This window comes from Doryrhamphus excisus, linkage group LG16 (genome assembly GCF_037039965.1).
Source record: "Doryrhamphus excisus strain RoL-2023G ecotype Guam linkage group LG16, RoL_Dexc_Guam_v1.1, whole genome shotgun sequence".
Classification (NCBI taxonomy): domain Eukaryota; kingdom Metazoa; phylum Chordata; class Actinopteri; order Syngnathiformes; family Syngnathidae; genus Doryrhamphus; species Doryrhamphus excisus.
Window position 1 is genome coordinate 1,967,960 of NC_136372.1, and position 23,768 is coordinate 1,991,727.

Below are 23,768 nucleotides of genomic sequence, written 5' to 3' on the forward strand. Positions count from 1 at the left end.
TTGACCTGAGCTGTCTGCTTTTATCTGTTTTGATATCTTTAAAACACACAGAAAAGACAGCCATACAGTCATGGAAGGGAGCATTAGACCACCCTTGGTGCTTCAGGTTCTTGATCCATTTTCATTCCTGGTCCAATTAGAAGTACATTTGTTTAGACCGATAGAACAAAATAGCTCATTAGCGTTTAATTTAAGAGACATTAAATGTCATGTAAATTACATGGTCTTGATAATAACTTCAGTTCTTAACATTCTAATGAGCTATTTTTATTATTTTTGTCCAAGCAAAGGTACCTTTAGTTGGAGCAGAAACTGAAGCAACAAAGTGGTCTAAGTCTTTTTTCCATGACTGTGTTCATGTAGGATGGAAAAATTCCCAAAAAGATGTTTTCCTTAATCAGTACTAAGAACATTTATTTGCCTCCTGTTTTCTATTCCATCTGTAAGCTACGTATGTATTTCTTCTATGTTTATAAATATATAGATGGGTCATATACGGCCCTTATTAATAGGAAAGCTGCGTTTCACATTGAGTACCGTAATCTCTATATCGCCAAGTAGAAAGTGTTTTCAGTGTTCACACTCATTCAGCATGTCAGCAACTTCCTGTTTCCTGAGTAATACTTGCAACACATTTTTTTGCCCCCCCCCCTTGATCGCTCAAACAAGTCAGCTTGCTGGTGGCACATACAAATAATAACAATAAAAATAATACTAATACTACATTGACAAGCACTTAATTTAAAAAAATATTTATAGATATTGTCCTTGTGAAGACAAACAGCTTAGGAAGAATTCAAATAAAAATGTCCCATAAAAAAACCAGCTAATACCTTTAAGGACAATGTGGTCTCATCGGAAGCTTTGGCTGGTCGGCGTTTTAGGAGCCGAGCTGGTCGGCTCGCCGACGTCCGACAGTAAGGTGCTGTACCCTGAGAACTCTGACACGGGGGTCCTTATCCGGTGCTCGGCGTCCGAGTCGGCGGCGTAGCACAAGCCACGCTCTTCCGATTTGAACTGAGAGCCAAAAGCCTGAGCAAAGTTTTCTATCTGGTAGGTGGCCTTGGAGGGGGGCAGCTGGAAGACGGCGGTCTTGGCGGCTTCCTTGTGGCTGCTGAGGTCAGACGGGCTGATCTGGTAGGAGGAAGGCGGAGTGGAGGAGTGCTGCTTCTCCATCTGCTCGCTGAGCTCCTGCGAGGGGGCGAGCTGCTGGTGAGGTGGTGGGGGGGCGTCCAGGCTGCTCAGGTGGAAGACGTGCTGCGGCGAGGAGCCCGCCAGCATGGCAAAGTGCGCCTTTGGCACGGAGGGGGCGAAGCCGCACTCCAGGGGCGTCGTGGTGTAGATGTTCTTGTCAGAGTAGAGGGGGCTCACCGTGTGGGCCGTGGTGAAGACTCCGGAGGAAGCGGGGCCGGGCCCGAGGGGGAAGCCGCCCGTGTGGCTGGTGCGCTCCAGAGCCTGCAGCAGGAAGCGCGAGTACTCGTTCATCACGGCGGTCTTGTCCCCGGACGGGCTGGGGGCATCGGCATCAGGGGGGGTGAGTTCCACATGTTGTTCGCCGATGTCAAAGTGGATGTCATGGTGGGAGCCGTCTGGCTTTTGGCTGTAGTGGTCCAGCAGGCTTTGCAGCACCTCATCGGGGATCCCGGACTTGTCCAGACTGAGTGGGGTGTCGGCGTCCATCATGGTGGACACGGTGCCCTGGATGACAGCGGGATGTGAGGACAACAGCCCCACGTCGTATTCGCTGCCACTTCCCACTCCCACCGCGGGCCCCGATGATGTCACGCTGTGGGGGCCGTGAAGGTAGCGCCGCTTCTTGAGGAATTGCATGGCGTCGTCATAGTTACTGCTGGTGGCGCCGCCCACTTTGGCACCATTGGCATGCATGAGGCCCAGACCGTGATCCACGTCGGCCCCGCTCTGCTCCAACACATCTGCCTTGCCACCTTTGTCCGCACCTTTACGGGGGGCCTTCTTGAAGGCCATCTTTGGGGCACGGCCGTGGTGTTGCATACTGGGGCCTGGCTCGGTGGACGAGGACACCGTCTGGTTCTCCACGGCGTACTCGTGAATGCTGTACGCTCCAGACACGGCGCCGGGAACATGGGGCACTCTCAGCGTCCCTCCGTCTCCCTTCTTCTTCTTTCGGGGTGCTCCCTCTCCGGGATTCTTGGAGCGTCCTCTTTTTCTGCCAGAGTTTCCCTGAGTGATTCCGTAGCTGCCCAAGTCCACACATCCCATGTCCATCATGCTGGGATCCAGGCCCTTCCTTAACGCTTCTCCACAGGTTCGCTTGTGCTTCAGCAGGCGGTCCGTCCTAGAAAAATACTGAAGCACAAACACGAGGCTAAAGAACGCTACAGCTGGACGTCGGCGCCATAAGAAGCAGGAAGTAGACGAGGAGGTCACAAACCTGTTGGCAGGTCTCGCATCTGTACGGCTTCTCTCCGCTGTGCGTGCGCTTGTGTCTCTCCATGTGGTACTTCTGGATGAAGCGCATGTTGCACTGGTCGCAGCTGAACGGCTTCTCTCCTGGGGGGGGTTCAACAGGAAGGAGGAAACCGTGTCAGACATCTTTTGGGTCAGCGGGGGGTGGGGGGATGCTTAGGGGTGACGACTCACCGCTGTGGATCTTCTCGTGCCGTTGGAGGAGGTACTTTTGGATGAAGCTCATGTTACATTGGCTGCACCTGAAGGGTCTCTCACCTGCAAGAAGGACAACACAATAAAAAGCCAACATGAATTATTATTTTGACTTTATCTTCCTAATGTGAATGTATTTTTATTTTGTAAATGAATATTTACCATTAAATGTTGTGAATAATAAAGGAGCATCAAGTGTGTCTATGGAGTGACATCATGTGACCTGCAGCTAATCAATCATTGGCATCGATGCACAAGCAGTTGTGAGCCCCTCGCCATTATCACGTAGAGGCAAATCGTTGTAGCGTGTTGTACAAATCGGAGCAATTACATGGAATGAGTGAACTATAAAGGTTATGCTAGCAATCATGTAGCGCAATAAACCGCATTAGCCTGATAACAGCAAACATAAATGGGAGTGTCGGGCGCTATTCACGTATTGACGGCGGCCGCTACCTGTGTGAATGAGGACGTGTCTGCGGAGGTGATAGGAACTCCTGAAGGCGGCGCTGCAGTGCTCGCAGATGTGAGGCTTGCTTCCCGGAGACAAGCTGCCGCCATCCGCATCCAGCAGCATGGACTGCTGGGGAGGAAGAGGAGACATTCCATCATGAAGAACATGTTCTGTTACCAAAATGACCGACATTAGCGCTTTAAAATAATACTCTAAAGGACAAGTGATATATGATCCACAAGAAAAATGGAGTTGACTTTTACCTTTAGCTTTTTGTGACGACACAAAAGGGCTACGATTGATGATGACAACCGCAGAACCAAGTATGTAACATAACACAAGCACAGAACCGGGTATGTAACGTAACTCTAGCACAGAACCAGGTATGTAACGTAACTCTAGCACAGAACCAGGTATGTAACGTAACACAAGCACAGAACCAGGTATGTAACGTAACTCTAGCACAGAACCAGGTATGTAACGTAACTCTAGCACAGAACCAGGTATGTAACGTAACTCTAGCACAGAACCAGGTATGTAACGTAACTCTAGCACAGAACCAGGTATGTAACGTAACTCTAGCACAGAACCAGGCATGTAACGTAACTCTAGCACAGAACCAGGCATGTAACGTAACTCTAGCACAGAACCAGGCATGTAACGTAACTCTAGCACAGAACCAGGCATGTAACGTAACACAAGCACAGAACCAGGTATGTAACGTAACACAAGCACAGAACCAGGTATGTAACGTAACACAAGCACAGAACCAGGTATGTAACGTAACACAAGCACAGAACCAGGTATGTAACGTAACACAAGCACAGAACCAGGTATGTAACGTAACAAGCACAGAACCAGGTATGCAACGTAAGAAGCACAGAACCAGGTATGTAACGTAACACCAGCACAGAACCAGGTATGTAACGTAACACCAGCACAGAACCAGGTATGTAACGTAACACAAGCACAGAACCAGGTATGTAACGTAACACAAGCACAGAACCAGGTATGTAACGTAACACAAGCACAGAACCAGGTATGTAACGTAACACAAGCACAGAACCAGGTATGTAACGTAACACAAGCACAGAACCAGGTATGTAACGTAACACCAGCACAGAACCAGGTATGTAACGTAACACAAGCACAGAACCAGGTATGTAACGTAACACAAGCACAGAACCAGGTATGTAACGTAACACAAGCACAGAACCAGGTATGTAACGTAACTCTAGCACAGAACCAGGTATGTAACGTAACACAAGCACAGAACCAGGTATGTAACGTAACACAAGCACAGAACCAGGTATGTAACGTAACACAAGCACAGAACCAGGTATGTAACGTAAGAAGCACAGAACCAGGTATGTAACGTAACACAAGCACAGAACCAGGTATGTAACGTAACACAAGCACAGAACCAGGTATGTAACGTAAGAAGCACAGAACCAGGTATGTAACGTAACACAAGCACAGAACCAGGTATGTAACGTAACACAAGCAGCACACACATTGCCATCCTACTATAAGGATATAAACCGGCTTGGCTAAATATTCAATGTTATTTAAAACATTGCCTGTAAAGTTCAAAAGGCCACAGCTTGACCCTGGAACAGATTATTTCTGCTGTTACTATGAATAAATTGTAGGTGTTTATTAGGGGTGTAACGATTCATTCCCTATATGGATGTATCAATTTATATTCCTATGATCCAAGTTTCCATTCCACGTGATGCATATTGATCCAACATGATTTAAAAGACGATGGATTGCACCAATACTAGGAAATAAAGAATAAATAATAAACAAATATTTTTTTAATAAAGATGTTAAACGTTACATGTTTAATTTGGTCTAAATTGATCGCAAAGATGACGTCTTGTAAAGGTGACTTATAAGTCACAGTGTGTCTGTGGAAATATGAGCGTAGATGAGCAACTCTGGAATGATTATTAAAAGGAAGCGTTACACCCCCAACTTTTGACCGCTAAATGGAATTTTAGCATATTTTTTTGACAGATTTTCAACCGAATTCCTCTCAGCCTGCAAAGTGCAAGTTGACAGTTGGCTGCTATCCCGCCACATTGATTGGGGACGAGTCCTTCACAAAAACGGGGAGGGTGGAGACTGGATGACAGTTAAGCCGCCCGTTAGTTATTGTCCCATCACATTGTGCTGAAAATAGCTTCAGATGTTTAAAAATTTTAAATAAAAAACCACTAAATTGTGTCTTTTACAAGCTATATAAAATAGATAATACATGATTAAAAAAGGAGCACGGCAAACCAACCTTCTCGCTACGTTTCTTCCGAGGTCTGCCCTCCTGTCCGTCCCCATTCGACCTTCGACCTTTCCTCCCAGCAGGCTCCTTTCCCAACTGACCCGGCAGCTGTGAGGATGACAAAAGGGAGACGCCGTGAGAGCGAGGCGGTGCATGGAAATGCTTTCATTGACGGGCGTGCGGCCTTTAAATGGACGCGTACGCACATAAAACACGTGCTGGTGTAAACAACGCGCAGTCGATAAATTGGATGAGATGCGCTCGCGGAGGGAAAAGCACGACAAGCAACGGCCTAAATTTACAGCCCTCCTGTGGATACGTGACCTACAATTCACTTTGAGAGCTTTTTTTTGTGGGATTATGTCCAAAGAAATAAAGCGGCGGTCCACCTCTGATCAAGTCCCGGGAGCAGAAGTGGACTTGAAGGTGTCGTTGCGGACGATCCAGCACTTCTAGCGATGGCTGAATCTATCCCACACCTGCTAGCGACATCAAGCGTAGGGTTTCCATTTTTTTGAAATGTATCCATTAAAGCCATGTGTGCGGACTACTAATCCACATTAGGCGACCTCGGCGGCCCGCCTATTGTCACGAGGGCGCGCTTGTGTTTGAATGAGCACAAAAGACGTCTGCAATGAAGTGCGAGCTCAAACAAGACAGCTGTGTCCTCGCCAAGACGTTTTCATTCACGCTGAGCAGCCGTGACATCATCTGCCAAGAGGGGAGGGGGCCGGGGGGGGGCATTTACATTTTGTACGGCGAGCCGTCGGTAGATTTACTTTGCCGTGACGGTTTTGATGCGAGCTCCTCCCCTGCACGTTTCCTGTCTGCGGCTCCTCCCACTGGCGAATATTAATGTGCTTTTTGTGTCATGGCGGTGTTCACGGGTCGCAACATTACGTTTGTTCATCATATAGCCTGCATTACCACACAACTTTTACTCCTTATTTACTTATTTTTATATTATATATATTATATTATATATTTATATTATATTTATATTATTTATTTATATTATTATTTTTTGTTACAAATTTGAACAAGCTATCTACACACTATTAGTTTTTATTTTTTGAGACACTGACTAGCGTTAAACAAAAGTAATAATTACCAAAACTAATTAAATAATTAATAAGCTCAGAAGTTGTTTTTTTTTTTTTTTTAAAGGAACAAGGAACTCTTCCAATGCTAACAAGATTTCATTTTGTCCTCTATTTTGGATAATATGAGCATAAAAGTGACTATAGGGGTGTTATTTCATGTGTAGAGGGCTCTAATAATGTTAAAAAAAATTAAAATATGTTTTTAAAAAAATAGTCAAATACAGGTCACATGACCTGCGGTGTGAACATATATCTGATTTATAAAAAGGAATCTTACTGTACTGTATAGTACAGTACATTAAGGTACTGTTCATAAATATTGCTTATGAATATTACTGCTACTAGTCAGACAGCTGGCATCTCGGTGTGTTATCAACGCAAACAATGTCCAGCATGAACGAAAGAACAAAGACGAGCGCCACGCTAGACCTAGCTTAGCTTCCCAAGGCTGCCAGTCAACATTCTACTTTTGTGTGTTCAGCGTCTCCCACGGGACCGCAATCTATTTCTGGTTGTGGTTTACACGACATCTTCATATCATTTGCATAATTTTCAATGACAGAGAGGAATATGTTTGTGGGAGAGACAAAAAAAGGAGTACATAAAAGCGTGGAAAAAAAACATCTTATAAAATACAACTGAACTTTCTACTGGCTCACTCCGTGCCATTGTTCTATGGTGCTGAAACCAACGCAGCAGAAGATGCGAGCGTCTTCGGAGTTGTAACGACAAGCTACGTTGACAGACCGCACCTAATGTAAACGACGGGTGTTGCGTCATCACAGGTACTCACGTTGGCCATGTTGAGCTCGTGCACCAGCAGGTTCTGGTTGTTGCTGACCGTCAGCTCCAGCAGCTCCGTGCTCTTTCCCAGCCCTCCCGGGTACAGCGGCAGGCGGTAATCGTGCTCCGACACCTTCTCCTGCTTGATGCCGAGAGCGTGGACGTAGTCTCCCACGCCGCCTCCGCCGTTCAGGGAGCCGGCGATGCAGTCGGGCGAGTCCCGCTCTTTCTTCAGGATCATCTCCTGAGGCGGCAGGCGGGTGAAGCTGGCGACCGGCGGCAGGTGGCTGAACATGATCATGCCGGGGCCGAAGCTGGAGTCCATGCCGCCGCCGTTGGAGCGTAGGAAGTCGTTGCCTAGCTTGTCTTGGATGATATTCATGGCGGGGTGACTACGGCGTGCCGATCGGTGTCATCCTGCAAGAGATCGATGCACAGCAAATGATGAGCTGACGTGAGCGGCCATCTATACAATCATGGCTGAGATTATGAATTGTCTCGCCGCCGGCCCGCTTACGTGGATTACGCAGTCATGATCTGCGGGTCAATAAAAGGGTTACACGGTCTGGCTCAGCGCCTCGCATACAGAATATATTCCGGCTTTTACTGCGACAACATTACGCGTGAGAGGATTGGCGTTTGGATGTTAATCTGCGCCGTGTCTCCGTCTGACCCAGTCATCCTATTTGAATGAGATTATATGCCAATGAGCGTGTACACACGCAGCGTGCACAAACAAAAGTGTGATCACACGGCTGCGGCCATTGTGGCACATTGTGGATCCCCCCCAAAAAAACATTTCATTCAATTACAAAACAACTAAATTGTATTGACAAGTGTATTTAAATGGTGAATAATAAGTTTAGAGCAGCATGTGACATGCTTCAAGATAAATGGCTGAAATAAATTTATGTGAATAAATAAGTATACTTTTTTTGCTTGTTAGAAAATTAAGAGACACCCGTGATTTAAAGGCATAGGACGTTTTTGCAGTTTATTTGCTGATTGGAGCAAAAAAAAAAGTATTTCATAGTCCACTTATCATACTTTGGAGTTTATTTTAAAGAAAATGTAAGCCATGATTATAAAGTATGAAATTGAATTAAATATTCTATAGAATATGAAAGTTTTCCAAGCTATTTAAACTTGTATCTGTTTACACGCGCACATTCACTCACACTTTATGCACTGATTGTACCATATTGATACACAAGTATTAATAATACATATACTTATAACTTATAATACATATAGCTTGTGTATTTTAATCGTGTTTTATTTAACCTTAATTTGTGTTTTAATTTTAACTGCTGTCTCTGTAGCAAAGACACCTCCTGCCAGGCATCAATAGATATCCAATCGATAAAATCGATAAAAGATCTATCATAAAACATCCAACACATCCAGCTTTTGGCTAGACTAATTCCAGAAGTCAACTTTACACTTTCTGTGGAATTCAAAGTAATAAATCTTTTAGGAAATGATGTCAAATATGCCATGATATTTAGCTAGCAATTAGCAAGCTTGGCTAGCTATGTCTAGGGGCCGTAGGAACGGGGGGGGCTTCTTTGTGATGCCAGGGAATAATTAATGTATTATAAGAACCGCACATAACCTCAACAACCACGTCGAAACATTTCCCGAAAAATAAACGTTTAAGAAAAAAATATGTGATATTAGAAACGGGTTATTTTGCTAGTTTTTTCTTTTAGTTGAGACAACATTTAGACGACGACAAACAATGATCGAGCGCCAACAAACAACAACAACTAGCGTACAGTGTTTGGTATCAATATTAAAAAAAACATTAAATACAAATGAGAATTTATTTTCATATTTACTGTTTTCGTCCGAGCGAGCGAGCGGCTTGGTTCCCGAAGGGAAGGTGATGGAGCGCCAAGAGAGGCATGACCCACAACAAAACTCCCCAGCGAACAATGATGCTCGTCTGCTAGCTTAGCGAGCTAGCGTTAGCGGCAGCCTGGAAGCCAGGCAGCCATCCAGGCAGGCAGGCAGTCCGCCGCTTTGTCGTCTTGTCCCGCACCGCAAGTTTGGACTTCCACGCCGAACCGGTTGTGGCCGAACTTCCCCCCCACCTAGAGTGTCGCTTACCGCTGCATGACCACACGCCGCTCCTCTGGCCGGGATAAATCGCTCTCTGCGGTCCGTTTCCCCCGAAAATCTAAAGGCAAAACATTGTCCTGCTGCAGCTGCTGGGGTCTTCCATCTTGGCTCGGCGCGGTGCATTGTGGGTTCTACCAGCGCACACACACACACACACACTCACACGCACGCGCACATCCCAACATTGATTTGTTGTAGTGTACAACTTTTGGGGGTCAAACATACAAAAACTACGCAGTATGTAGCTTTGCTAACATGAATAAAAGACTAAACTTCTTACAATCATGATAGTATTTCTTCTTACCCACAATGAAATATTACTAGCTTGATTGAGGAACATGAAATATGAAACATTAATGTATGGGAAACACTGCCTACTTTGCACTAAATGTTTCAATGCTACACTAAAGAGGTCCCACATGAAGACACATTAGGTAAATATTATGAAGCTATGACCGACTACTCCTGATATTACATACATATTAGTACCAGGTATGGCGTTTTGTAGCATATTTTTAACAGCTAAAATACAGTATAATAGATTCAGAAGATGTCCCGCATGGTGTGTGTGTGTGTGTGTGTGTGTGTGTGTGTGCATCTAAAAGACCCCCCCACTCCTAATTGCTTTTGCTAATGAAGTCATTAATTCTGAAAGGAGAGCATCAATGAACATTAGAGAGTAGAGATATGTAAAAATATAAATATTGTATATAAAAGACTGTGTGCACTTTTACCCTGCTTCTTCCATACAGTATACATAAAACTACTGCATATACATTGTATGTGTAAATATATAGAGTATGACTTTAAACACGCTGCAGCGTACTTTGCTAGTAAAGTTGAAGGTGACCTCTGTGAGACAAAGACGTTTGTATTTTAGCATCTGCAAGAGCATCCACAAGTAAAAGTCAGTGTGGAGCTCAACTTTTTCTCAACGCCACAATGATGATGGTGATGATGATGAGCAGGATGTGAAGGTCAAAGCCTGCTTCGCTATACGGACGTGTGACAGAGACGTGAGGGTACCTTTCCCAAAGTGAAGGAGACAAAGGCGTCATTGTCCCGCGGTGGAATCTGTGCTAAAGTGTATCATATGACGCCCGGGCTGATCAATTCAAAGGCGTCATTAATAATTCAGTCTGGGCGGCCACCCTTTGTCCCCCCCCTCCCCATCCTCGCTTGAATGCATCCCGGTCTGACAAACAAAGCAGGTGGATGTTCAAACATCTTCGGCCACAGCACTGATTCAGCCAACACACTAACAGATGGCGGTCGTGGTCGTCTACGCTCTAATCCTCCTCTCCGCTGAGGATCAGAAGTCCCTCTTGTTGAGGCAGGGGTCTCTCTGTGAGGGGGCTTTATTTGTCTTGTGGCGGGGAGGACGCCACCGTGGACTTGTCAACCAATTCCTTCACTCATAGAGTACAATATAACCCAAAGCGCTAACCCCAACATGAACCATTAATGAAAACCAACCGATGGTCAATGATAGGGTTAGAATGGTTGCATCTAAATATAGAAAAATTACAATGAAATAACATTTAAATGTCATGAAATTAGCCCTGTGATTGGCTGTACCCCGCCTCTCGCCCGGAGACAACTGGGATAGGCTCCAGCACCTCCGCGACCCTCCTGAAGATAAGCGGTAGAAAATGAATAAATGAAGTCATGAAATTAAATATAATGGAAAAAGCCCATTATACTGGTGTATTGTTATAAATAATCATGATTAAAATAATTATAATACTGCAAAAAACAGAAAAAAAAATTAAAAAATAATTTCAATAATGTAATAATTAATTCTGCGACTAAAACTGTATTGTGTCGGTATTTTAACGGGTAAGAGCTTTATCGTAGTACTCGTAGACGTAGAGTACAATATGGACCAAAGCGCTAACCCCAACATGAACCATTAGAGCTTAAACCTAACACCAAAGGCTAACCGTTGACCCTAAACACAACAGTAACCCAAAATCTTGACTAATAAAGTTTCCCTTGGGGGCGGGGGGCATGACAGAAATAATTGAAAAGACACTAACCACTAACCCTAACATTAACCATTACACCCAACACCAACCAGTCATTAGCCTAATCCTATTGTAATGGATGCCAGCCATACTACTAACCCTAACGCTAATGTTAGCCTCTAATCCTAACCCTCCAAACCCTAACCCTAAATCCTAACTTTAACCCCAACCACTAACCTAAAACCACTAAAGTTAGCCTCTGAAGCTACCCACTAATGTTAAGGTAATGCTGATGTAGAGCTGTACTGTAGTTAGATAGGACAAAGCCAAGTTACATGCACTTAGGGCATCTCACCGCCAGAGGGCGCCCTCTGACTTACTGCCTGTCTGTAGTTGGCGCGCTGGTCCATTCATTTAAAGGATACAAAAGCCAATTAAAAGAGCACAAGGTAGAGTCGAATGGACTGAGGGATTAGTCAGTTAAGTAGACGACATCATTTCGAGCGCACACTGATGACACGAACCAAATTAACACAACTAAATGGCGCACACACAACCCTCCTCCCTTTCGCTCCTATTAAACACAAAGGTGGTCATGCGTAAATCTCCCCTCCTCTCTCTCTCTCTCTCGTACACACACGCACACGCACACACCTCCTCCACAGCCAGGAGCAAACGTGGTGAGTGCGCCACGGCTCAAAGCGCACATCTTGTGGGCTCTCCGCGTCCAACCTGAGCCTCACGCCAACTGGAATCATCTCGGATTGATTTTAAAGTGATTCGGATCATAATTCGGATTTAAAGCACAAGTAAAGCTGTTTCCACAACATCAAGAGGAAGAGCTCTGCGCGCCAAAGTGACCATGGTGACTTTTACGCACTGCAGGTAACAAGTTCGGAGGCAAAAAAAAAAAACAAGCAAAATTATGGATTATTTGCTCACCTTTTAACGCGGAGTGGAGATCCAATGGCGACACTTCGAAGGAAATTCGGCGAGGACTACCAGGTGGTCAACACGAACCGGGCCAGCGCCTTCTCGGCACCGGTGAAGAAGAAGCGTCAGCGCTTCGTGGAGAAGAACGGCCGCTGCAACGTGCAGCACGGGAACCTGGGGGGCGAGACCAGCCGCTACCTGTCCGACCTCTTCACCACCCTGGTGGACCTCAAGTGGCGCTGGAACCTGCTCATTTTCATCCTGACCTACACCGTGGCCTGGCTGGTGATGGCGTCCATGTGGTGGATCATCGCCTACATCAGGGGGGACCTCAACCACGGCCACGACGCCTCCTACACCCCCTGCGTGGCCAACGTGTACAACTTCCCCTCCGCGTTCCTATTCTTCATCGAGACCGAGGCCACCATCGGCTACGGCTACCGCTATATCACGGAGAAGTGTCCGGAGGGCATCATCCTCTTCCTCTTCCAGTCGCTGCTGGGCTCCATCGTGGACGCCTTCCTCATCGGCTGCATGTTCATCAAGATGTCGCAGCCCAAGAAGCGCGCCGAGACGCTGATGTTCAGCCAGGACGCCGTCATCTCGCAACGGGACGGCAAGCTGTGCCTCATGTTCCGGGTAGGCAACCTGAGGAACAGCCACATGGTGTCCGCGCAGATACGCTGCAAGCTCATCAAGGTGGGTCCTCCGAGACGAACCCCCCCACCCCCCTGCACTCCTAGAACTTTACCAATCAAAACCAACTGATGGTCAATGATAGGGTTAGAATGGTTGCATCTCGAAAAATGACAATGAAATAACATTTAAATGTCATGAAATTAGCCCTGTGATTGGCTGTACCGCGCCACTCGCCCGAAGACAGCTGGGATAGGCTCCAGCACCCCCGCGACCCCCTTGTGAGGAAAAAGCGGTAGAAAATGAGAGAGTGAAACGAATGAATGAAATTAGCCCTGTGATTGGCTGGCCACCAGTCCAGGGTGTACCCCGCCTCTCGCCCGAAGACAGCTGGGATAGGCTCCAGCCCTCGTGAGGATAAGCGATAGAAAATGAATAAATGAATGAAGTCATGAAATTAAATATAATGGAAAAAGCCCATTATACTGGTGTATTGTTATAAGTAATCATGACTATAATAATTATAATACTGCAAAAAACATATCTAAAAAAACTACAAAAATAATTTCAATAATGTAATTAATTGTGCGACTAAAACTGTATTGTGTCTGTATTTTAACGGGTACCACAAGAGAATGTGCACATTGATAAGAGCTTTGAATGACGGAAATACTGTACCTTGGATTGATACTGTATACATTTACATAGTATACTGTATGCAAGTACAGTGCCAGTCAAAAGTTTGGACACAAGCTCCCATTGAACAGCATGAGAAAGTGCGTCTAAACTTTTGACTTATACCTTATGTCATTTATATTCAGCAAACGTTAAAAAAACACCCTATAATATTTGCTTCAGAATCTCCAGATCTGATCCAGATTGACCCTTTCACAGCAAAAGCGGTTCCATGGCGGCTTCCATACTCGTAGACTCGCTTTTGCACTGAAAGAAGGAAATCTGCTGTACCCAAGTACCGGTCGGGCAAAGGTACATGTCTTTTATTGTCCAGAATAGAGTACATATGCTACATATTGCATGTGTTGTTAGTGTTTAAGTAGCATGTAGCAAGCAGCTGTCAGTGCACGGCCTCCTGCGGGCTTTTGTCAAACCAAACATGGCTTATGGCGTCGTTATCGCAATCCATCAGCTGCAGCGGCGGCAGGTGCCCGATAAGAGCGGCGGTGTGCGAGTGTGTGTTGTTTGTGTGCCGCTCGGGTAGGTGTGAAGCCGGGATAGAGTAGAGTTGGCCTATGTGAGAGGAGCACGGAGTAGCGTGGAGTCAGTAAAAGTGCTCTCCTGGGGAGGCGGCGCTAAGCGGGAAGTGTATTTACGGCAGTTGGAAATTGGCTTCTTTTTTTCTTTGGCGGCGTGCTTTACCTTTTCGTACTGATGTCGGATATTAGTGAGTGGGATGACAGGATTTCATGTGAACAATAAACGCTTTTTTTAAACTTTAATAATGATTTAGAGTGCATGAGAAAGTGTAAAGGAAAACATAGCTCTTTGACCACGTGGTCTTTCATTAACACATGCATTATTTTAAAGCGCATGCAGAGGTATATAAAGCTGCTGGATGCTGACCGCTCACCTAGGCCATTTTAAAAGAGTACATGAGTAGTTTGCCTGCCGCTAATTAGAGACCGGTGGTCGCCATTGTAGACCACGTACTCATCAACTCTTCCGTTAATGAAATCCATGTGCATACGTGATGTGTGCACGTACAAATTGGAATGTTAGGCCTTTTTTCCGTACGTGAACCATTCCAGTTGTGTTGCCTATGCGTCAGCTTGCTGCAGCAGATCTGCGTGAGCGGCGGTGCGGAAAATGACCACAAAGAGCCACAAGATAGACCGACTCCTCTTTCAATTATCATAATTGAGTTCCTTTCCATTACATCCATGTTGGACGTGCAAAACGGGCCGTAAAGAAGACAAACAGCATTAGCCGTAAGGTGCTTTTTTTTTTTTTTTTTTATGCCGTGTACACAAACACACACACGCACGCACGTGTGTAGTGCAGCGTCAGGCGGCTTAATGATGTGTGCAGGAGAAAAAGAGGCACAGAGCAAAGGCTTTTTTTTTTCCACATTTACAAGCACGCAGAAAGCGAGCGGCCCCGTGAAGTACAATCACACGCTTTTACGCTGACGTGCCCCCCCTCATGAGACGCGGCCAGAAGCTCTCGGCATCTTAATCAGACCTCATCACTTTGTGGACACAACATTAAGTACAATTTTGGGTGCAAATAATTAATATTTTCATTATTTTACTCCAAAATTAGGCTGCAGAAAACATCTCATTCACTCCTATGTGAATAATCATAATAATACTGGTCAAATGTCCACACTAGACACATACCGGCAAACAATTCACTGCTAATGTTTTTTCATCCTTCATCATCAGTCCTTGAATGCACCGTGGTTGTGCGCTGAGACGCAAATATGAAACTCACACAGTCAAACCTCGCTTTTTGTGTGATTTGGCTTTCGTACAATATTGAACGCACTGTTGCGCTGTACTGTATTGAGGGTGGCTGTTAAATAACCCGCCACGGGGCCAAAGAAAGTTCCAATACGATTGCATTCAATCTTGCCAGGACGTATTGGAAGTCGTTTTCTGCATGTAAATCTATCATTTTTGTCTATAAAAAGTATTTTTAAATATCCTGGACTAATTGGGAGTTACATGGGAAAACCTGTTCCAGTCTTTGTCAGAAATTCAGAACAAATGAACGGACTGTGTTGCAAGTGAAGAGTGGCAATTGAAGAGATAAGGGTGCGGGGGGTCCTGCAGGGGAATCTAATCTAATAATTGCAACAGTCGCTTTTATTGCAAATGTTGATAGGAAATCGGAGGAGAAGGCGTGTTTGGAGGGGGAGGAGCAAGCCGTGTGTCAAAAGTAGACATTTTTATGGCCGTCACCGTGAGCTTTTGAGAAGGTCAAACCAATAGAAGTCCAAGAAGTCTCAGTAATAAATAAATCTGACTGCCACGCTGCAGCTGTTGGTTTGCTGCAGCACTAACACAGATGATATCAAAGATGATGCTCTCCATTTATTGGCAGAATCATCACATTTTGCAGTCCCTGTGCTGAGGTGTTGGTGGTGCTGTTGAGCTGCTACCCAATCGACGCTTTTTACTCTTGCATTGGATCTGGTTACTTTGTGCCCACGCTGATGCATGTGGCGCTGATGAGTGTTTTTCTATACAGCGGCTGGGAATGTATGCTGGATCTCCAAACTGCAGCATCCCGCCTGGGACGACTGAGGGCAAAAAGGTTGGCCTTTAATAAAGCTGATAGCTATCTGTTAATAAAACCGATTGATGGGCGGCGATTGCAAGTCGGGATACCACCCCCCCCCCCAGTCAATGCTTTGAAGTGGGGGGCTTGAAGCAGAAATGACCTCTGCGGCAGACGGCCGCCATGGAAAAGCACATTTCATTGGAGCACCTATGGCTGGGCTACACGCAGAAACAAATGCACCAAATCATCTCCGAATCATCCTGTTATGACGGTTATGTCACAAGTGTAAAAATAAGTGAAGCACTGTCAACAGTAAAGGTAGAAATAATGCAGAGAAACACCTGGCAGCATTACAAGTGTAAAAATAAGTTAATGGGTCACTTTTGACGGCAGTAATGAAGGCGTATAGAAGCGGCACGCCACAGACACATCCTCGGCAGGTCCTGTTTAACATGCTTGACTGTTGTGCAAGTGTAAAAAGAAGTTAAGCTCCGTCGTTCCCTTGGCTAACGAGTCAGGTGTGGCAATGCTGGGGGTCTTCCTGTTCTGAAAGAGTGTCTTCCTGTCATCAAAAAAAAACAAACAACAAAAAAAAGAGGACGCTTCTACTGATCGTCTAAGTGTGAAACAATGGCGGCTGTTTGGACAGGAAGTTGTCGGCGTGCCGCTGACGCCGCGGTGGATAATTAGCGCCTGACAGCAAAGACGGAGGAGGCAGGCCGACGGGAGCTGTCACAAAGTCCCTCGGCGAGCGGATGAAGCGCAGCCTCGCGTGCTGCACCGCCGTCCGCAGGGGGGGGGGGGGGCTTTCCTGGCGGAACACGCGGGTCCGGGAGGCAAGTCTGGCGTCACCGGGGAGGTTGAGGATAGAAGGATTTACGTTTGCATCGTATGAGCCGCCTTGTTTCATCTCCCCGGAGCTTTGAAGAAGTGGCACCAAAAACAGAAAGCCCTTTCATTTCTTGATGGATTTTCTTTTCTGCTAACAGAGATTGAGTTATGAAGCCGAGGACCGGGGGGGGGGGGGGGGGGGGGGGGCAGTGGAGATGATAGAGAAGCACTGATTAGATGCTAGAAGTCTGAATGAACGTGCGAGCTGAGCGGAATGCTGATCCTGCAGCCGAGACAATGAAGTCGGTCGCAGGTGACGAGAACATTGATGAGCTGGTTACTTTCATCCAAATGTGACTGAGCAGTGAGCTGAAAGCAGTGAGCTGAAAGCAAGCAGAGAACCAATAACCCTGCTTTCATGATCTTCAAGGTCCCATCAATTTGAAATGTACCTGCGACAATCGTGTATTGGAGGCGTCTGGTCTTCAAAGTACTTTTAGTAAGCTCTACCCTGCTGGGAACGCAGCCTTATGGAGGTGTCTCCTGCAAGGAGTGATATTCTGCACTTCGTTTACTTTTTACAAATACACTCTATAACTCTGTCTGGTGCAGTGAGTCTCAATTATTGTTTGTCATGCCCCCCCCCGGGGGGGGCTGTCAACTAGGGGAAGGAGGAGGCGGCACTTCTGGAGAGGAGAAGGAAGCCGCAAACAAGAGAATAAAAGAGAGTAACAACGCAGTATGTGACATTACTCCCATGTAATATTAAAACTTTTACCGCAACCTCATTCATTCATTCATTCATTCATTTTGTACCGCTTATTCTCACGAGGGTCGCTGGGGCGTGCTGGAGCCTATCCCAGCTGGGGTACACCCTGGACTGGTGGCCAGCCAATCACAGGGCACATATAGACAAACAACCATTCACACTCACAATTTGAAGTCACCAATTAACCTAGCATGTTTTTGGAATGTGGGAGGAAACCGGAGTACCCGTGGAAAACCCACGCATGCACGGGAAGAACATGCAAACTCCACACAGAGATGGCCGAGGGTGGAATTGAACTCGGGTCTCCTAGCTGTGTGGCCTGCGTGCTAACCACTCAACAACCTAATTTTTCTTTATTCTTTGTTTTGTTTGTTTAATATGCTTTTTCCCCTTTTCTGACCTATAAATGTAGTTAGAATGTATTCTCGTTCCCATCCCCCACTTCCTTATATGGGCGTTGCCGGGTACAAGCTGAGTGGGACCAATCACAGCGGAGTGGGCGTGCCCGGAGGTTGGAATAAATTAAAACTGACCGTTCCTCCCACATTCCAAAAACATGCTAGGTTAATTGGCGACTCCAAATTGTCCATAGGTATGAATGTGAGTGTGAATGGTTGTTTGCCTATATGTGCCCTGTGATTGGCTGGCCACCAGTCCAGGCTGGGATAGGCTCCAGCACCCTCTGCGACCCTCGTGAGGATAAGCGGTAGAAAATGAATGAATGAATAAAACTGATCCAAGGATATAGATGGAATAGGTGCAGATTCTGGAAGATGTAGAAAGCTTTACGTGCGGGTTATTGTGTTTAGCTGCGCAGCAGGGAACCTCTGACAGTAACGGTGACTGATGCACACTGGCTAGCAAAAGTAAGCTAGCAAAAGGGTTGGTCTGGCTTGATTTGAGATGTTGACCAGATAGACTTGTCGCCATGACGATCCTCATGCGTCGGGGAGAAACACGGGCTCACTTGCGGACTTGACTGTCGGAGAACGCCAGCTGTCGCCCGGCACGGTCGTGTTTGCATACACTCATCCGTCTTTTTTAACGTGACGCGACAAACGGCAGACAGAGTGTCGGCGTCCCTGAGCTAGGAAGATGGAGCTAAGGTGCCACGGCGGACTTTACAAGCCGCTAAGTACCTGACAAGCCAATGTCGGCCTCCTGACACCGGAGCGGCTCAGACAGGAAGCCCGCCGGAGCATCTCATTCATATTCAATTGGAAATCGCTGTTTACACGCGTTTCACGCCGTGGGCTCTCGGGGGGGGGGGGGGGCAGGGCAATGTCAGGGAGAGGTCGTGCGTGGTTGTGACTCTGCTGTGGCTTCAGCGCCGGTCCGGGTGATGGAACTAGACGTGCAGAAACAAGTCCACGGAATCCTACATAAGAGGGATACATGCCGGTGACACATGCGGGAATATGACACCGCAGGTGGCGGAATGATGACACGTAGCGAGTGAATTTTCCATGGGAAGGCGTCATTCAAGTTAAACCGACTCAGTATTAAGGTTCGGTCCAAACCAGCATCTCAGTCTTTAATCTCAAGTCAAGTCTAATGTCAGGACGTACAAGTCCAAGTCTAGTCCAAAGATTCCTTTTAGGGTGTGATCATCTGTCTCCATGATGATGATGACGAGCTTTGTAATGATGAGTGTGGGAATATTGTGGGAATTCTGGGCTGTTTTTGTGGCAAGAACAAGACACGCGGAATGAAAACAAAGGATGCTACAAAATGAGTTGTTATGATAAATGTTATGTTGGCTTGTGTGGCGTCATTCCAGGAAGAACGAGGAGAAGAAAACACTGTGGGAAATGAGAACCTCAGCCAAGGAGATGGACTAATTAGTGAGACGTGCTAATGAGATGCAATATGCATATTTTGGCAAGAGGGATTCGAAACAAGTGTTGTCATTTTGAAAAACAACAACAAACACTTCAGAGACAAGACTTGGTTTTGGATTGGATCTTGCGTGAGACGAGAAAGACGCTTTGTCTCTTATTAGTTTATTCATTTCAAAATTCAAACTATTTCAAGATTGTTCTTGTAATTATTTTATTCCCTTAGTTTGACTTTATTAGCTAAATTAGAGATAACTTTGCAAAAAAACATTTTCATAATATTATGACTTTATGAGTTCTTTTGTTTTTATTTCTAGTGAGATTAAAACTTTTTTTCCTCATAATATATATATATATATTTTTCTCATAATATTTTGACTTTATACGTCTCCATTTGCATGCCAGTGAAAAACAATCCAATCCGAGCAACAACATTCACATTGTGGTTCACCTAACCTGCAATACGTCCTTCCAGTCCCGCCAGACCCCCGAAGGCGAGTTCCTGCCCCTGGACCAGTGTGAGCTGGATGTGGGCTTCGGGACGGGAGCGGACCAGCTCTTCCTGGTCTCCCCTCTCACCATCTGCCACGAAATCAACCCCAAGAGCCCCTTTTTCGACCTGTCCCAGCGCTCCCTGACCAGCGAGCAGTTTGAGATCGTGGTGATCCTGGAAGGCATCGTGGAGACCACCGGTAGGCCGGCCCGCTTCTTTCTTGCTCTCAATCTAAATGGAAATATGAACATTAGTCCGCATTACATTCCCGTCTGATAGACACTTGAGACCTAGACGCTGAAATCTCATTTGGCCGGCGCCTTCCTGGCTCGGCGTATTAGAGGAACGTGGAAAGGTAGGAATGGCGGCCACACGTGAAAACGATGCTCTGATTAAATTACAGCGGATGTTTCATGACAGCACAATAGCTTGATGCTTTGCTTCCACGCAGGAGAAGCGGCGTGCGTCACTTTGACTAATGAGCGCAGGCTTTTAGTCCGACTTCCACTGCATTTTCCTCGTTTTGTCAGGCCACACCGAGCCATAAGTGCGCAGGCGGCCATGTTGGGCCAAAAGGCGGACTCCGCTCGGCATATTTAACGCAGGACTCACACAAATAAATCCCGCCTCCCTTTTTCTTCGCTCCATGGGAGATAACGCTCACTTAGGCAGCGCTAGAGGACACAGCACAGCGCTCAATAGGCTTAGGAGATTTAAAAAGAGGGAGGTGGCGGGGGGCCGGGGCGGGGGCGGGGGCGGGCAGGCCACAGGGTCTGTGTTGTGTTGATAGTGCCATTAAAACCTGGCTGCAGTGTGAAGTTTATGGCTGCGCTACAGATTCTATTGAGTACACCTTAGACTTTAAAGAAATATCTTTTTAACGATGAGCCAATTCAGGAAACAATACAAGCAGTTGATGTTTGCTAAATACAAGTATGAAGAGTCTTGAACCAGTCATGATGTGCTATATATATCACTATATTGACAGTTACTATGGTAACCATTATGTCATTGGATGGTCATATCACCTCGTACTTCGGTACGAGGTACATTATTAAAAAAAAAAAAAAACAAACAAAAAAAAACCTTAAACTGTATTATGGAAAGCAGGAAGTGAACAAATGTAACAGTTACCGATTGTAAAAGTACCAGATGGAGGGGTAGGATTTAATAAGCTTTGCTTCTTCCTACTCCTTTTGGACATGAGGAACTGGGAACTGATTATGTGATGCATTCAATTGTCATCTGATGCATATTCATACGCAAATGAAATAAAACCATTACCATTTTACTTTATGCTGATAATCATAATCTTTTTACCATTTTATTCTCATGAAATTAAAACTCTTTTCTCTTAATATGTTGATTTGTTGTGAAAAATAATTTGATTTTTGTTGTTTTTGAGTTATAATTGACAGCCGTGGGCCTCATACAGCCCCTGGGCCCCACTTTGGACATCCCGTGTTCGATTCCAGGCAAGAGTTGCATCAGGAGTGTAAACTATTTATGCTGTGGCGACCTCTAACAGGGAATAAATGTATGAGACGCTATGCGCAACTGACACCTGTCAGTCAAAATGTCATATAAGTGCACCTTAGCTTGTCGGGAGAGTAGCAGGCATTTATTTTCATGGCTGACATGACACGTAGGCTGCACACCGAGTGGACAGTAAGCCTCTCCAGCGTGCGGACATTCACACCACAGTGCAGCAGCCGACTGATGATTAAAAGTCATACTTTTGGCTTGAAAAATAAAATGAAAGAAAAAGGAAAAAATAAAAAATAAAGACCTTTTTCCCCCGTGCATGAGCCTGGAATAGTAACATGCGATGACATAACAACCAAAGGACGGGACCGAACTCCTACTCCCGAGCCGAGCATGGTAGCCTGGCACTTAGTGTTTATTGATTGTGAAGCGAGCCCACAACCAAACGGTAAAAACGGTTAGGAAAAATGACTCCATGATCGCCGAGCTCACGCGCAGAAAAAGCACATGATGGTCAATCTAGAGGGAACTCCTGTTCAATGCCGAGATCAGCTGCATTGCATCATATGGACCAGCGTATTATGTAACTGTATTGACCTGCATATAATTCGTAGGTATGACCTGCCAGGCGAGGACCTCGTACACCGAAGATGAGGTCCTGTGGGGCCATCGATTCCTGCCGGTGATGTCCCTGGAGGAGGGCTTTTTCAGAGTGGACTACTCCCAATTCCACAGCACATTCGAAGTCCCCACCCCGTCTTACAGCGTCAAAGAACACGAAGGCAACAACTCCCCACCTTCGCCTCTTTCCACGCCGGCGCTAACCGAGAGCCACGGCGCGCGGCACGACCGCGTGGTCTCCATGGAGTGCATCAACGTCTCGGACGACAGAGGCCGCCTCGGAGGCGCCGGGAGCCGGCTCCCGAGCAAGCTGCAGCGCATCAGCTCGTCCGGCAAGGAGGACCTGCAGAGGAAGGTGCTGATGCTGAGCTCGCAGCACTCGGAGAAGGCGTGCAGCACCGGCGACCTGCCGCTCAAGCTGCAGCGCCTCGGGTCCTCCTCGGGGCCCGAGGACGAGAACCGGCTGCAGCTCAAGGTGGGCTTCGAGCCCATGACCCAGTCCACCGGGGACCTGTACCAGCACAGCCTCATGCCTACCCTGCCCCCGGTGCCGGTCCCCATGCGCAGCCCACTGCTGTCAGCCGGCAGGAGGCCGGAGGACAACCTGCCGGCCAAACTACGCAAGATGAACGCCGACCGCTGATGGGTCTCTTTGCCGGGATGTTTTATTGCACAGATGGACCACTCTGCATGTAAATCAGCACTTGTTAGAAAATCTTAGTTTTATCTATGAATAAATTATATTCCGCTCTTTGCTCCGTCTGGTTCATTGTGTGTGACGCTGCATTATCGGGTCGGGCGCCACCAAGTCATCCAAAAAGCACAAAGCGGTCTAATAGGCTGCTGTTAATTGCATCATTTTGTTCCCCTCCACAAGCGCCACTCCATGCAGGGCCTTTCACAGCCTCTGTGAGAGGAGAGGATAATGGGCAGAACCGCTGGCGGCTTTTTGCTTGTTTTGTTGGATTGTTTTGTTTTTGTTTTTTTTTTTTAAAAAGGGTTTTTTGTTGATGAATGGAGGCTGATGATAAAAATGTCAAAACGTGGCTGCACATTGGGGGGGGGGTAGTGAGATGGTGTCAAACACACTCTGCTGACATGAACACACGGGTGTCCAAACCTTGGATGGACGCACCACTGTGGTAGCTAAGTGGAAGGAATATATAAACCGTTTTGTCATGTGGATTTATTCTTAAAATGAATTTCCTTGCGGTAATATTAAAATTTTTGCAAAATAACCCCCAAGTTTCATTTCTCATATTATGACGACTTTAGAAAATAAGCTGTTTTCTTCTTTAAACTTTTATTTTTTTAATTTATTTTATTTTATGTATAATTAATTAATGTATATATTTTTTACTTTAATAATTACACTGTTTTTTTTCCTCCTAATGTTATGATTTTATTCTATTCCGACTGTTTTCTGTATCATGTTCTTGTTTAATTGTATTTTTAGAATGTGCCACGGGCCAATCGAAAAATAGCTGTGGGCCACAAATGGCCACCGGGCCACACTTTGGCATCAATGCAGCATCACTGTCCGGTCTGCACCAGGACTGAC

At 46.1% G+C, this 23,768-nt stretch overlaps 2 protein-coding genes across 3 annotated transcripts; one reads left to right on the forward strand and one right to left on the reverse strand.

Moving 5' to 3' along the window:
• Positions 1-220: 220 nt before the first annotated feature.
• Positions 221-10,310, reverse strand: LOC131102781 (zinc finger protein 281-like). 2 transcript variants are annotated; one of them, XM_078797517.1, is made up of 7 exons: positions 9,380-10,310; positions 7,278-7,684; positions 5,391-5,489; positions 3,100-3,223; positions 2,623-2,706; positions 2,414-2,532; positions 221-2,328 (listed from the first exon to the last, which is right to left on the reverse strand). In XM_078797517.1, the coding sequence occupies exons 2-7, from the start codon at positions 7,647-7,649 to the stop codon at positions 853-855; spliced, it is 2,274 nt and encodes a 757-aa protein (XP_078653643.1). In that variant the 5' UTR covers positions 7,650-7,684; positions 9,380-10,310; the 3' UTR covers positions 221-852. The 2 variants fall into 2 exon arrangements, with proteins under 2 accessions (XP_078653643.1, XP_078653642.1); XM_078797516.1 differs by having other exon boundaries at positions 3,100-3,226.
• A 1,680-nt stretch (positions 10,311-11,990) lies between these two features.
• Positions 11,991-22,961, forward strand: kcnj19a (potassium inwardly rectifying channel subfamily J member 19a). Its single transcript, XM_058048321.2, has 3 exons — positions 11,991-12,990; positions 20,084-20,300; positions 22,201-22,961. The coding sequence occupies exons 1-3, from the start codon at positions 12,325-12,327 to the stop codon at positions 22,848-22,850; spliced, it is 1,533 nt and encodes a 510-aa protein (XP_057904304.2). The 5' UTR covers positions 11,991-12,324; the 3' UTR covers positions 22,851-22,961.
• The last annotated feature ends 807 nt before the right edge of the window (positions 22,962-23,768 follow it).